Source organism: Cinclus cinclus, chromosome 3, assembly GCF_963662255.1.
Source record: "Cinclus cinclus chromosome 3, bCinCin1.1, whole genome shotgun sequence".
Taxonomy (NCBI): Eukaryota; Metazoa; Chordata; class Aves; order Passeriformes; family Cinclidae; genus Cinclus; species Cinclus cinclus.
The window spans coordinates 82757728-82771820 of record NC_085048.1 but is presented as its reverse complement, the minus strand read 5'-3'; the positions used below and the strand labels follow the sequence as shown (position 1 = coordinate 82771820).

Genomic DNA, 14093 nt, shown 5'->3' with positions numbered 1-14093 from the left:
CAATGAATATTAGACAATAATATCTTCCCAATATTAAAGACATCCTTCAAAAATCAAATTTACATACAGCAGCATTGACTTGAACTGTCAGTCTAAGTGTTTAATGAAACATCACTGTAAAAATGTAACAGGACTTAATTAAGAGCAGTTAGCTTGATAAAACATTATTTCAGATTTTTAGCAGTAAAGTTTATTCTGAGATGGATTTGGTTATTATTGTTCCATTTAAGTTACTATAGGTATGAGATATAATTTTTAACTTCATTTTCTAACAGCATCATTGTCACTGGAACTTTGCTTAGTTCCACAGCCATTACAAAATTTAAAAAAAACATTTAAAACTTCAAAACTAACATTTATTTGTGTCTAAAACTACATACATATCACTACTGCCTAGTTACAGGTACATTATAAAAACCATTTTCTAAGTCCACACATTCTGTAAGTGAATTTTGTGACTATTTTTGGCAGTTTCAGATATCTCATTATCTAAATGTTAGTGTAAGAGCAAATAATGCTCCTTTTTTTTTTTTGCTTTTTCTACTCAAGAACTTCTGTAACAAATTCTGATAACTGGAATTGAAGGCTGTCATTGATTTCTGATTTCATGTTTTTACTGTTTAATTGTTCAGAGCAGAATATTGAAATTATGTAGCACAGTAAGGCCTCCAAATTTCTGAATCCTCATTCTGATTGCCCAGAATCCCCTTTGTTTCCTGTATTTCTTAAAATTAAAAGCATTAGGATTTTTGGTGAAGAAAGATACTGATTTTTGTCTTAAAATACAGGTCTAAAATACTTGTTCGATTTAAAAACATTCTGTTAGCACAAAAAGTATTCTCTTGAATCAGAATAACATATTCTAAAGGCATCTGTAGCTTTTGGAAAGATCTACACTTTCATAATGATCAAGTATTGGGATGGAAGGAAAAAAATACTACAAAATAGACCCTATGTGTGTAATGTAATATATGTGTTCCTTAAGTATTCATGAGAGACATGGCCAGCAACAGTGAGGAGATGGTGACAGCAGTCAATACCAAGAGACAACTGTATGTTGGTGGATCTGGCCTCTCACAGGTGATGCAAATAATACTATACTAATAAAAATGAAATTTATTCACTTTCAGAGCCTCTTCTGCTTCTTCTAGTGCTGGTTTAGCTGCCTCCAGTTTTTTCTCTGCTTCCTGTTTTTCTATATCAATTGCATCAACAATCTTTTGTGCTTTATCTTTCACACCCTGGACTTCAAGTTTTATTTTAGTTGCAGCTTCAGCACTTTCTTTGACTTCTTCTAGTACCTGGAATTGATAATAAACACATAAAATCTATAAATCAAAATGGTGGAACAAATTATTGAGAGACACAAGATAAAACAGTATGTTAAATATATAAATCTAACCCCAACTACAGCTAACTATATATGATTTCATATAACTATTAAAAAAAATAAATGTGAGAAGTTCAGCTTCATCCCTTTCTGTCACATATTTCTCTCTAATGAGATTAAAGGCCTCAAAGAATGCAGGCAGTTCCTTAATCATGACCAGCCAAAATTCACTCTCCAGTGCATATTAAATATGCAATATTAGAGCATTACGGTACCTCTCAGAAAACAGAATGTCTGTACTGATCCATTCCCTTGGAAAGGCATACCTTTCCACAGAGTCATTTTGGAAGCCAGATTTCCACCAGACCACCAATCTCATGAACACATGAATACCTTGTTAATGTAAAAGACAAAATCTGACACTGGACTGTGATGAACATTTTTCTAAGAAATTTTGAAATAGAAAAGTCCCATTATCATGTTAACTTTTTCTCTGCTAGTAAGTGCACATATAATCCCAAATTTAATAATACCAATTAAGACCAAGTCTATAAAAAGCTGGGAAAAAATGATATCTGATGCTTATCTGAGTGGGCAAGAAATGGGAGAAGAACAAGGAAAGCACTCAACCTCTGCTGCAGTCTAAAGAAGCAAATGCTGAATCAACACACTACAGAGAGAATAAAACCACATTTTAGATAAGGCAAATTTTTGCAAATTATGATAAAATTCTGCAATAGAATTTTACCTGCTGTATATTCTAGTGCCATTTAACACTCACTTACTTTATCTGCCTTAACAGATGTCACAGCCAGTTCCTTCTCCTTAATAGCCAAGTCCTTAGAGAGTTTAGCAACAGATTCACTGGCTTCCATCAGCTTGGACAGACCTATTAAGTAAAAGATAAAACTCAGAAATATAGAAACTATTTTTTCCCTACTTAGATTACACAGTCTATGTCCAGATCTCTCATATGTTGCACCTTTTGTTCTCATTCCATTCTATGAAAAGGAGAGAAAGTGGGTGTAAGCAGTCACACTATCATGATTGTGTCTACTGTTCATAGAAGTAATTTTGCAAGGTACAAAATTATTATAAAAAATCTTAATTCATCATAAGAAAACAACAAAGGAACTATGCCAAGTATACGTTGCATCATAAAGTCATGAGACAATCAGAATTTCTGAACAATGCTTCATTGTGTCATTACATGAAGAAATTACCTAAGGATCCATGACTGCCTTCTAATAGGGAGTTCCTTCTAGAAAAAATGGGAAAGAAGTGGACTCAAAAATGGACAAAAAGATCACAGCGAAATTATGACCTCCAGCTCCTGCATATTGAGTTCACCCTTTCTTCTCCCTGGTGACAGAGAGGGTGAAAAAGCACCTGTGTGCTGAGGGCCATTCCCATCCCACACTCGTCTGTGTGCTATAGAAACCACCCACAGAGGCCACTCAGCCTTTCATAGAACCATGGAATCACAGAATATGCTGAGTTGGAAGGAACCTACTAGGATGATCTTGTCCAACTCCTGGCTCTGCACAGGACACACCAAGAATCCCACCACGAGTCTGAGAACATCCAGAATGAGATGTGCTTGCTCCCTGTATGGTTATTATTTATTCAGTCTTTCCATGCACTCATGGGTTCTTTTTTTCCTCTTCTCTCTTGCTCATACACTTGGGCACAGATATTTTGGCCATTCCCGAGTTTCTCATTGCATGCTGAAGCCTCTCCAGACTCTTTCTTTCTCATCACTGAATCTTTAAATCCTACAAGTTCCCTGGAAGTAATTCCCCTTATTGCCTTCTCTCCCTAAGCACTTGAGTCAGCACACCCTTGCAGCTACACATTTGATGTGCTAGGTTTCTCTGTGATAGCTTCCCAATTTTTTGCTGCCACATTTCAAACAGAAAAGCGTTCTTTCCCAGCATAGCTCTTGTTCTGACACAGCTGCCTCTTGATTAGGTTACGGCCATTCTACAGAACTACAGAATCATCTAGTTTGGAAGAAACCCTCAATACTACCTAGTTACACCACCAACCCAGCACCTTCAACCTGGAAGCCACAAAAGGGAAAATAATACCCTTTGCTTCTTTACTTTTTTTGTGAGATTGCATGGTGACAATTTCCACAGACAAGTCCAGAAGCAAGTTAATAATGTTTAGAATTGCCTCTGTCTACACCAGTAAATGAGATGTTACCCCTGTCCATTTTCAGGTTCTACTTTCTATTACAAATTCTGATTTGCAAACATTAAAGTTTAACACAATGCTGAGCTGAATGGTTAGGCTGGTAGATTATCTGAGGTATTTTTACAAGAGAATCGTTGTGAGGTTGTGACTGGGGGAGTGTCTGGTAAAGGTCCTCATATGGTACCACTTTTGGACTGTGACCCCCTATAAGTGATCTCTGAGAAAGAAGTCTAATATTAAAAAAAATAGATCATTTGAGACCGTACATGGAATGCATTTGCTTACCAGTTTGCATACGTTCAGCCTGTTCATTGATACTATATAGCTTCTCAGCATAAACCTCTTTGTAGCCGTTGATGAAAGAGAGATAGGATTTTGGTGTCACGTAGGCTCGTCTTCGATACCTAAACCAAACCATAATTGGCAACATCAACATCACATACATTTTTGATACATGCAGCTATTTGATCACTTCCAAAAAGACAGAAAATTATATAACTCAAGTCTTTATTTGTTCAAAATCAGATTTGTTCATGATGCAAACCCTTATACTTTTAGTTACATTGTTTTTATCCACATAGACAATATTAAAGACTGTTGAATAGTGGGAATGAAGATAAAGAATTTGCAATATAATAGCAATTCTTTTTCATGGCCTGAGGATATAATGCTATAGCAGATTTATTTTTCTATTACCTTTAAAATACGTTTATTGATACATATAACACGAGTTCAAAAAACACTGTCAGCAGCAACATTTTTAAGATTAATTATTGCATTCATAGAAAATATTACCTTTGGAAATAATTTTCACAGCTTTCTGAAACTATATCATGAAAGATACCCATGGTTTGTACTATTTCTGTTTTAACTGCTGGAGCACAGACCATATTAAATTCTGAAAGAAAATAGTTGGACACAGCTACAAGAGCTTCCCTGGGCCATCGACTGAACCAATCCATGGTGCACCCTGATATCAGACCAGGAAACTTCAAAGAACGTGCACGGAACTTCTCACCAACCTGAAGAGAGAATCACTGTTGGTTAGCAATATGATTCTTAAACAAAGGTCAATGAAAGTCTTTAATTAGTATAAACAATTAAATAGTCTATTTTTTCTTGATCATTTTCTGCTTAGAACACCCTGACATTTTTTTCTCCTCAAACAGAGTTCTGTGTAATTTCTGATATTCAACATTCATGAAATTTGATGAAAGATGTTCATTACAAATATATATGGTTTTAATATTTTGAAGCATCAAATAATATATTTTAATGACCAATAAAATACTGTTTTCCAGTTAATAGCCAGAATTTCACAAAAATGCATTTGCTGACATGTATTAGGAAAGAATATGTGAGAGGAAAAAAAAAATAAAAACACTAACTTGTAAGAAATTATTTATTTTTAAGTATTTTGCTATTAAGTTCTCACAGCTGCACTATTCCTTTCATTTTCTCAGCCACTACAACCAGATTTCAGTAATCTTTCTGTGCATCTTGAACTCCCTTAAAAATATAAAGCTTGAATAGAAACAGATATGTAGAAAAAACTTACTGGAGAAAAGCAGAGGACAACATGTAAGTTCTTCTTTGCCCGACTTAGAAAGTACTCATAAAGATTGTCAAAGGTAGGAGGATGCCGAGGCAGCTCTTTTTTCATCACAGGTATTAATGATTGGGTGATTTCATCCAATTCATCCCGAGCAAATAAATTAGAAATCTTTTTTATAAAATAAAAAGTTGTTAATAACTGAATGGATGTCATTATTATAGAATTTATAAATATTTGCCTGTTGAAATCTGTCTCTCTCTCTCTCTCTCTCTCTGCATACACACAGTTTAGACTAAAATCCACTGGTTTAGACTTATGAAACTCCAGTGGAAACTAAGAAGTCCAACTCCAGAAGAGTATAGAACTTGACTGGCAACTGAATCATCATTTAATAAAAGGTTACTGAAATACCAACCACGGCTCCTTTTGTATTCTCCTGGCTTACACTGAAATAAAGAAACTACATATCCAGAGCACTCCTTTTTTAAAAAGCTGAAATATTTTAATAAGTTTTGATTCTACAATGTATTACCAAGATAAATAAAGTAGTGAGAACAAATTCTACAGCACCCTGCCTCTAGAGCACATTGCCTGTGAGGCTGAGACCCTTACCTCTCCTGAAGACAGCAGATTATTTACATATTCCAAAAATGATTCCTCTTTTATCTCATTATCAGTGAAAATAAAGGTGATACCTTGTCCTTCCTGTCCAGCTGTTCTATATAATACTTTTAAATCTTCTGACAGATTAGTTACGTTATAGGATCTAGGAGAGATAAGGTACATTTCCTGTTAATTCAAAACAACTCAGAATACTGCTCTTTTTTTGATTATACTATTTTATAATGACATAGCAAACATACTTTTAATCACACATATTTTGGTGCAGGGATAGTGAACACATGGTCTACTTCTTTCAAGTCAAAATAAATCCAGTATTGTATACAAACCAGATTAAAGTGTATTGTTTTCAATAATTTTCCAATGGTGATGAAAATAAAGAAAAAGAAAAAAAGGAGAAAAATCTGTGGCCAAGTAAAGACAAAGCAACACCATAAATGTGATTTATATAATTCTTGCACTTTTTACCTGGTTAAAGTGATCTGAAATATTTTATAGCCAGCAATGAAGGAGGCTAACTTTGAGAGACTTTGTTTTCCAGAACCACCAACTCCAACAAGTAAAGCATTTCCATATGCTGTCCGAATAATTCGGGAAACCTATAGAGGAAATAATAAAGAAAAATATCAGTAATTAATTTAAATGTTAGCTGGCAAGATTTAAAATCTATTATGCTTTATGGTTAGTTTACTATAATACAATGTAAAAATTATTAAAAGGGTACTTGCAGAACATTTTTCCTCAAAAGAACACTTGTAAATTCTATAGGAATTTTGTGTGTCTAATGAAGAAGTTGCATGTAAGAATATAGGATGGTTATAATCAGTTACACATAGGATTTAAATACATGAAAGGGGACATTTTGAGCTCCACTTTATGTTGAAGACATCATCCTGAATGTGTTTCAAAATATCAATAAATACCTTCAGCTAGGAGAATAAACATAATACATTACTAATTTTAGTAGTCTGAAAGACTTGAACACAGTTAAACTATGCTTTAATGTTATCTTCTAGTCTACCTAATTTCAACATTTCTTTTGTGATAGTTTTCTTACCAAGTCTCCAGATACAAAAGCTGAATTACAAATTCACTATTCTATTGTTTTTTGACACATCTTCTTTGGCTTTATGATACGTAGTTCACTATTCCTTTTAAGATTCTATATCTTATTTTGGTCCACATGTAAATTATGCACAAAATGCAAAAGACTGGCATCTACATCAAGTCTTCAAAATATATTAATATATTAATTTTCATCTTTTATAAAATTTTAGCTTACTGCACACTTTCCTCTGAGCCTATCCAGATAACTATATTAAAGTAGTCCAAAGATGAAATTAAGTGGGTGACTAAATTTATTGTAACTTTAGGTAGAAAGGAGCCCTGCTGTCACTAATTGCATATAGAAGATATTCTGGCTAAAACTTGCCAATAAGAAAAGAATGTCAGAGGCTTTCAAGGTCTTCTGAAATTTTCCTAGAATTATGTGAACCATATTTAAAAATAAATTTATTTACTTCTGTTTAAAAGCAAAGCAACAAACATTTACTTAATCTGAGGTCAACTAGAGACAAAACTTCTGGTTTTGTTTCACTGCAACTTCTGTGTGCCTTTCAGTAAATCAGATCATCCAGTCAACGCAGTTCCTGAGATAGCACTACTTAAAACTGAGACACAAATCTCATACTTTGCCTGCATTTCACCCCCATGAATCTGATTTTGATTTCAGATTAATTCTTTTCCTATATATTCCTTTCTGAGTAGGAGAACAAATGATTGTTAGTTGAGGCCTACACACTACCTTAAACTCTACCTTACACATTGATTCTATTGCAGCCCTAATTTATATTTCCTTTCACGTCTCTCATCCAGTCAGATTCTACCTCAGCTTGTTTTCGTCCCCTCTCAAGTACAGACACATTTAAAGCATTCTCTGAATTCTAAATGATTAAAAACTTTTATATAGATAATATGAATGTCTTTATTTATGGTCTCACCTTTCTTACTGAGGAAAATTTTCATCAGTCTGAATACATAGAAGTTTAAACAGACATTTAAATGAGAAATTTATTACAAAACATGCAAACAGGTAAAATGTCTGGAGCTCTTTCCTAGTTCTCGAGAATGACCATGCAAAGATGGCAAAGCAGTTTGGGGGTAAGAATGGCTTTTCACAATGTGCCTTCTAAGAATAGCTTGTCCAAAAAGACAAAGGACAAAGAACACTGTTACAACAGTTAAACAAAGAAAGAAGTAGCAATACCAAACCTTAATAAGATGTGTCATTGCATCCTTGAAAAACACCAAATCAAGAAACGACCCTCTAATATTTTCATTGTATTGTGACTGATATGCCCGCAATTTGTTACAAAGGAATTCATAGCTTGGAATCTGGAAAAAAAAAATAAAATTCTGTAACAACACTAGTAGGGCACTTAGGAATTTTAAAACTCCCCTGATATTTTTTACACAAACTTCAGTTTTATGTGTTGGCCATGTGTAATGATATCATCTTGCTAATCCACCATAATTATTGTAGCTGTGTTTAAACAGATTTTTTTTTTTGCTAAGGGTGGAAGGAAAAAGGAAGCAAAGAGAACAGGAAAAAATAGACCATATTTATACATCATTATTAAATGTAACATCACTAAAATTATTTATTGCATGCTAACCAGGAAAATCTAGATATATTTTCATAAGAAATGTGGTAGCTATTCAGCAAAACTTCCTGTATTGCATGAGTTCAGCAATATAACACACTTAATGTTTAAAGGAAAGCTTTGGTGCCTAATATTTGATGCATAAAGTGAAATACCTCCTCATAAACTTTTGGTGCTTGAAGCTCAACGTCTTCTGGTTCTTCACCAGTTGGTTCAGGCTCATCCCGTAAAAAATCTACAAAATACGGTTCAGCTTGGAGAACTTCACTTAAATCTGCCTCCACATATTCCTCAATTGTTTTATCAATAGTTTTTTCAAACCAGGCTGTATCTTCAGGTGTATTAAACCTGAAAACCATAAATTAATACAAATTTCAAAAAATATTTCTAGTTATATAGAGAGAAAGCAGGTAATTAAATAGTAAGAAAAAAAATGAAAAAAAAACCTTAAACATTTTACAGAAAAATACATATTAGACAATGGATACTACACAGTAGTCACAGAAACAGATTAGGCAGTGTTCAAAAAACAAGTGCTTCCATACTATATTCAGTGGCATGCAATATAAAACAAAATAATTTGATTTTCCAACTTTCACCAAGAATGAGATTATGACAGACCATGCAATTTTTCAGAACAAAAAGGTTGAAAAAAGGTAAATGCTTTCCCAAATAACCATGGCTAAGTGAGCCTTATCATCTTTCAGCCTGCAGCAGACCAGCATAATTTATGGTATCATAACACTGCCTATGAAACTGCAATTAGACAAGGAATAGTGAAAGGAAGGTAGAATATGCCACTACCACCTGACTCCATTCTCAACACCTCTTGCACAAAAATCCATAAATACCAGAGAGGAATACACATTGGGGTTGAGGGGAGTAATTAAAGTCTGGAAACATATACTAGTGACTACATTTCATTGTGTAAATGAAACTTGATCTGCTTCCCTTAACAGATTCAATCTGATTTCAATATTGATCAGACCTTCGACTACTCTGCTTATGATTATCAGTGAAGCAATGAAGAATGCTATTTAGGAGTAACTGTAAAATGTAATTACACTTAGCAGTAAAATGTAAATTTACTTAGGAGTAAATGTAAAAGACAAGAACCACCTCATCCAAAAAAAAAAAAAAAGTTAAAAAGTTAATTCAAACTGTGAATATCAAAGTACAGAAAAAAATTATTTGTATATATTTGTTGACAAGTTAACTGAATAATATGATTCAAGCTGATCCTGCTAGAATACAATCATTATGTATTTTTCTTGCCTGCTACTACACCAAATCATCTTCACCAGACTACATTTAAGTAGTCAGCATCTTGAAACAGATAAATTCTATTTTAAAATTTTGTAGCTATGTTGAATACTGAAAACATTCTAGTCAAGGCAGCTAATGTCTGATCACTTTTCAATTAAAAACCTATTAGGTGCAACTAAAAGCAAAAGTCCTCTAAAATGCCTTCTTATGTCCATGGCAAAATAGTTGTCATTACTTTCACTGTGTGATATCTTTGTAAAGTCAGTGAAGTATAAGAAAATAGACATAACTGTTTTTAAGAGTCAATATTTAATACTTTATGCATAAAATATTGCTTTATAAATATCGTGAATGCTATTCTTCAGGGCATCAGAGTAAGAAAAAAAATGTATTAATTATAACTACTCACTGTAGTAGTGGGTATAGGTCAGGTTTTTAGCAGCAGCTATAGTGCTACATCTAGAATTTCACAAGAAATTGAAACACAATGAACAGAAAGATAATTCTGATTTTCAAAACATACAGGTCATAGCTATATCTGTTTCATTAATATTTTCAAATATATTTATAGGAAATGGGCCAATTTTTACTAATAAGCATGCAGTCCTGGGTTTTTTTTTTCCTGTGGGGAGAGCAAAGCAATTTTAAATTATCCTATGCATATAAATTTAGGACACCATGAAATTCTCTTTGCTATTGTGGAATAGGCTGAGTGCAGCAAAAATGGAGGTGAAGTAGGTTAAAATACATAATATGTAGATATTTTCATGTTTTCCATTCAGTTACTACATTCATCTGTCTGTACATACCATGACATTTGTTGGAATAATACCTTAACACAGACTGTATGTAAAATAAGATAAAATTTTTCATATTGGCCGATTAAGATTTATAATATTTAGAAGTTTTACAGATGTATGAGCATAAATGAAGTAAATGGCTAAATCTCTTAAATATAAAATGCTATAATTATTATACCTGTCAGCAATTACTCTGGTACATTCATGTTTAAAAAGTCTTAGGATAACAGTGCTGGTTGTGCATTCTTCTGCCTTTATAGATAACATTCCTTGCCAAATTCTAGAAAGGTCTCGAAGGTTGAAGATATAGTGGAATTTAGATGGTGTAGGTAACATCTTTGCCTAAAGAAAAATATTGTTAATATTCAAAACCAGTAACACCTAGAAAGAATCAATAATAATAAAATTTATAACTTCAAACTTCATCATTAATAACACATATAAAACACACAAAACAACCCAAACCTAATTTTCACACATAGTACTGTGGGAAAACTCTTTTAAAAAGTCACCAAGAGTATCTAATTGTTTGAATGCAGGCTCTATTACTAAATGTAGAACATCATGACTTACAACATGCAAATTTTTCAAGTGTTGCCCTGGTTTTATAAATTAAAAATTACAATTTGTAAAGAATGTCACTCCCAGTTCCTTAGCTATGGGGATTAAAGCTTTGGGTAGCACAAATTAACTTGTAGGAGCGAATGGACTGATACTTCCATTCCTCTGTCTTGTATACTGAAATCTGCTATTATCCACATTTCATCTTGAAAACATTGTAACCCATCCTCTGTTTTTTTGTTTTTTTAAATTTTTTTTTTATTTCCTTTTTTTTTTTGAGGGGCTGGGGTGGTTTGTTTTTGTGTTTGCATTTTTCTATATGTGACATTAAGAAATAGTTGCCTAAACTAAACTAATAGTCACTATTCAGAGATGAAACTTTCCTTGAATTTATACCTTTGTCCGCTGCCACAATATCCTGCCTGTTGAGACCAATTTTTCCACCATTTCACATACTTCAGAGTTGAATTCTCTACAAGGATGAAAGTATCCAGTGGCAATTATACCTGAAAATACAAGATATAATAAACAATTAATCTCAGTTTATAGAATATAATAAGGTAGGTCGTGAGCAAGAGAAATAGGTGCTTATTTAAAGCATTACTTGGTAAAATATAATTTAAAACTACAGATGAAATTACTTTTCTCTGTTGTCTATGGCTTTTCTGAATTGGTATAGAAACATTGAGCAGGAAGTGCTGGGTTTCTGCCATTTCCTGTATTGACAGCAATAGCAGAATTGAGAAATTTAGCAACAGAGTGCTTTTCAGACAGATCAGAGGTGGAATGTTAACCTACACATAAACAGAACTGCTCAAAGTCTTCCAGGAAATGTCATTACTTTCTTAACATTTGTTTGCCCAAAGTTAGAAAGACAAGAATTTAAAGGGTTTCATTTCTCTTCCACAGCACTATTTTTTTTTTTGCTGTATCACATCTTCAGTTGCCTTACTGGAAGAACTCTGAATTTGCATGATGAAAGTGAGAAAGAAAGCATACTTTTATAAATTTTAAGTCCATTAAAAAGGGAAATAAACTGTACAAAAATAAAAGAAAAAAAGTACCAAAAATTTTGTCGATGGATGCATTGGATGGCAATGTACAGTTAAATACACTAAACTGTCTTTTTAAACGCTGGGGAATATCATTACGGCCTCCTCCAGGATGTATCATTGCTGCTATAATTTGTACATCTACAATTGTAAGGAAGTCTCCAGGTTTATCCAAGCTGTACATTCCTCTCATTTCCATCATCTGACGGACAATTTCATTTGTTATCTGTAAATTTATGTAAGTTGTACAAATCAGAAATTTATGCAAGAAAATAAGAAAACAGACCATGATCATTCAACTTATTTTTGTAATTCTACAATCCATAGAGAGGTATTGTTACCTTAATCTAAAACCAGGTTAAGCTAGCTTCCTTAGTAAAATGGAAGATCTTGGCTTATGTTATTTTAAATGGCAGGAAAATTGTTTCAGAGCTCTACTGCCATATAATATCAAGAAAATGTTTTTGTATTCTCTTGAACTAAACAAAATTAAAGAAATGAACTGGGGGAAAAATGGTTTTGTTCCTTATTTTGTTGCTGGAAATTCAGCTAGAGATGTTCCATCTATGATTTTCAGCTCTCCCCTTTGAAGCAAAACAACAGATTCTTTTATGCTTCTTTTGGAAAGGTTTTTCACTCTTCATTCCTCTCTACAGCTCCAGAGCTTTCCCCTTAGCAAGTGCTCCAATGATATTCAGCAAGCCTTATATATGTGCTCACATACCCCACCAAAACCAGCATGATCCGTGGCATGTCACCAACCACAAACTATTATCCCATCAAAAATATTTCAGCTGTGTCTTGGGGCCATAATACAAGACCTAGTGGAGGCCTTGAGTTTTTCATATCCTTTATTTCTCTCTCCAAGGAACTGGCCTTTCTATTAGCAGAAATTTATTTATTGGTGCTCTCAGTTTAATGTCAATGTTGAACTTGATAATGTGCTACTTTAGTAGGGTACTGATTTTTGTTTAGTCTTAAAAAAATAAGGAATTGGAGATTATGTAAAATATGGCATCATTACATTACATGTCTGATCAGTAAACCTAATTTGATCTCTTTTTAATGTGTGTCAGTGTACCAAACTTATAAAGCATTCCCAACAATTAATTAAAGTATTAAATAAGTCTACTGATTCTTATATGTATATATATAAAAAGCACAGCAATTTGAGAAGAGGTAATAAATATTAAAGAAGTTGACCTGATCTCCCCATTCATTGATAAATGGCATATTGATATCATCAATAAAAATAGTCATCTTTCTGCCCCCAGGAGGTCCATAAGTACTTCCAACGCGTTTGTCCACGTAACTCTCTATTGTTCTCTAAAAAGAGAAAGGAAGTTCTCATTTTATATCTAAAGCAACAATATTTGATGTTTTATATATAATTTTATAATTGATAAAATATAATTATATATTATATATTTTATATATGAGATAGGCAACATTTTATGCTTTATTTCAACAAAGCACTGTTGAAAAACCTGCTATTGCACTCAGTCAATGATTCCCTCTTTTTGTTAGCAATTTCATCTTTAATTCTAGTATTAAGGAACCCAGTTCCTAAGGAACCCAACTCCTGTCCTGCAGCCCACCTCTGGCTATCAGAGGTTTTTAAAAAATTTCCAAACTTAGAAATTATGATTTCATTATCAGCATTATAATTTCCCTAACTAATATCACTTGTTTAATACTTGCAGTACAACTGCAGAATACATGGAGGCAACTTAGATTTCTTTAATTTTGATTTCGCAGGAGTCTTGTGAGGGATGTAATACAAAATTGTAATATTTTCGTGGTAAGAAATAGGATGCAATAGGCAAGTAAGTATATATAACAGAAATGTTTCTTCAAAGTTCTACAGCTCTACAGTCTTTCTAAAGATATATAAACAATGACAGGAAAAAATACCTTATAAGATGGTACCTTAGACAAGTAATATTTTCTTTATAAAAGCACAAACATCAGCCTACATGAGTAATGCAGCATGTGCTGTCATAAAGGCAAATGTACTAATAGTATTTTTGAAACAGAAAACAGAAT

General features: G+C 33.1%; 1 protein-coding gene across 1 annotated transcript in view; it reads right to left on the bottom strand.

Annotated features, from left to right (window-relative positions):
- Positions 1 to 14093, bottom strand: part of DNAH8 (dynein axonemal heavy chain 8) — a 113875-nt gene that overhangs the window by 32495 nt on the left and 67287 nt on the right. The window contains exons 55-67 of the mRNA XM_062490336.1: positions 13251 to 13373; positions 12060 to 12273; positions 11392 to 11501; positions 10613 to 10776; positions 8524 to 8716; positions 7977 to 8099; positions 6174 to 6304; positions 5697 to 5850; positions 5088 to 5252; positions 4325 to 4551; positions 3815 to 3933; positions 2116 to 2219; positions 1125 to 1301 (exon numbers count right to left, since the gene is read on the bottom strand). Of these exons, the coding sequence (XP_062346320.1) occupies positions 1125 to 1301; positions 2116 to 2219; positions 3815 to 3933; positions 4325 to 4551; positions 5088 to 5252; positions 5697 to 5850; positions 6174 to 6304; positions 7977 to 8099; positions 8524 to 8716; positions 10613 to 10776; positions 11392 to 11501; positions 12060 to 12273; positions 13251 to 13373 (2004 nt within the window). The remainder of the gene's footprint in view (positions 1 to 1124; positions 1302 to 2115; positions 2220 to 3814; positions 3934 to 4324; positions 4552 to 5087; positions 5253 to 5696; positions 5851 to 6173; positions 6305 to 7976; positions 8100 to 8523; positions 8717 to 10612; positions 10777 to 11391; positions 11502 to 12059; positions 12274 to 13250; positions 13374 to 14093) is intronic.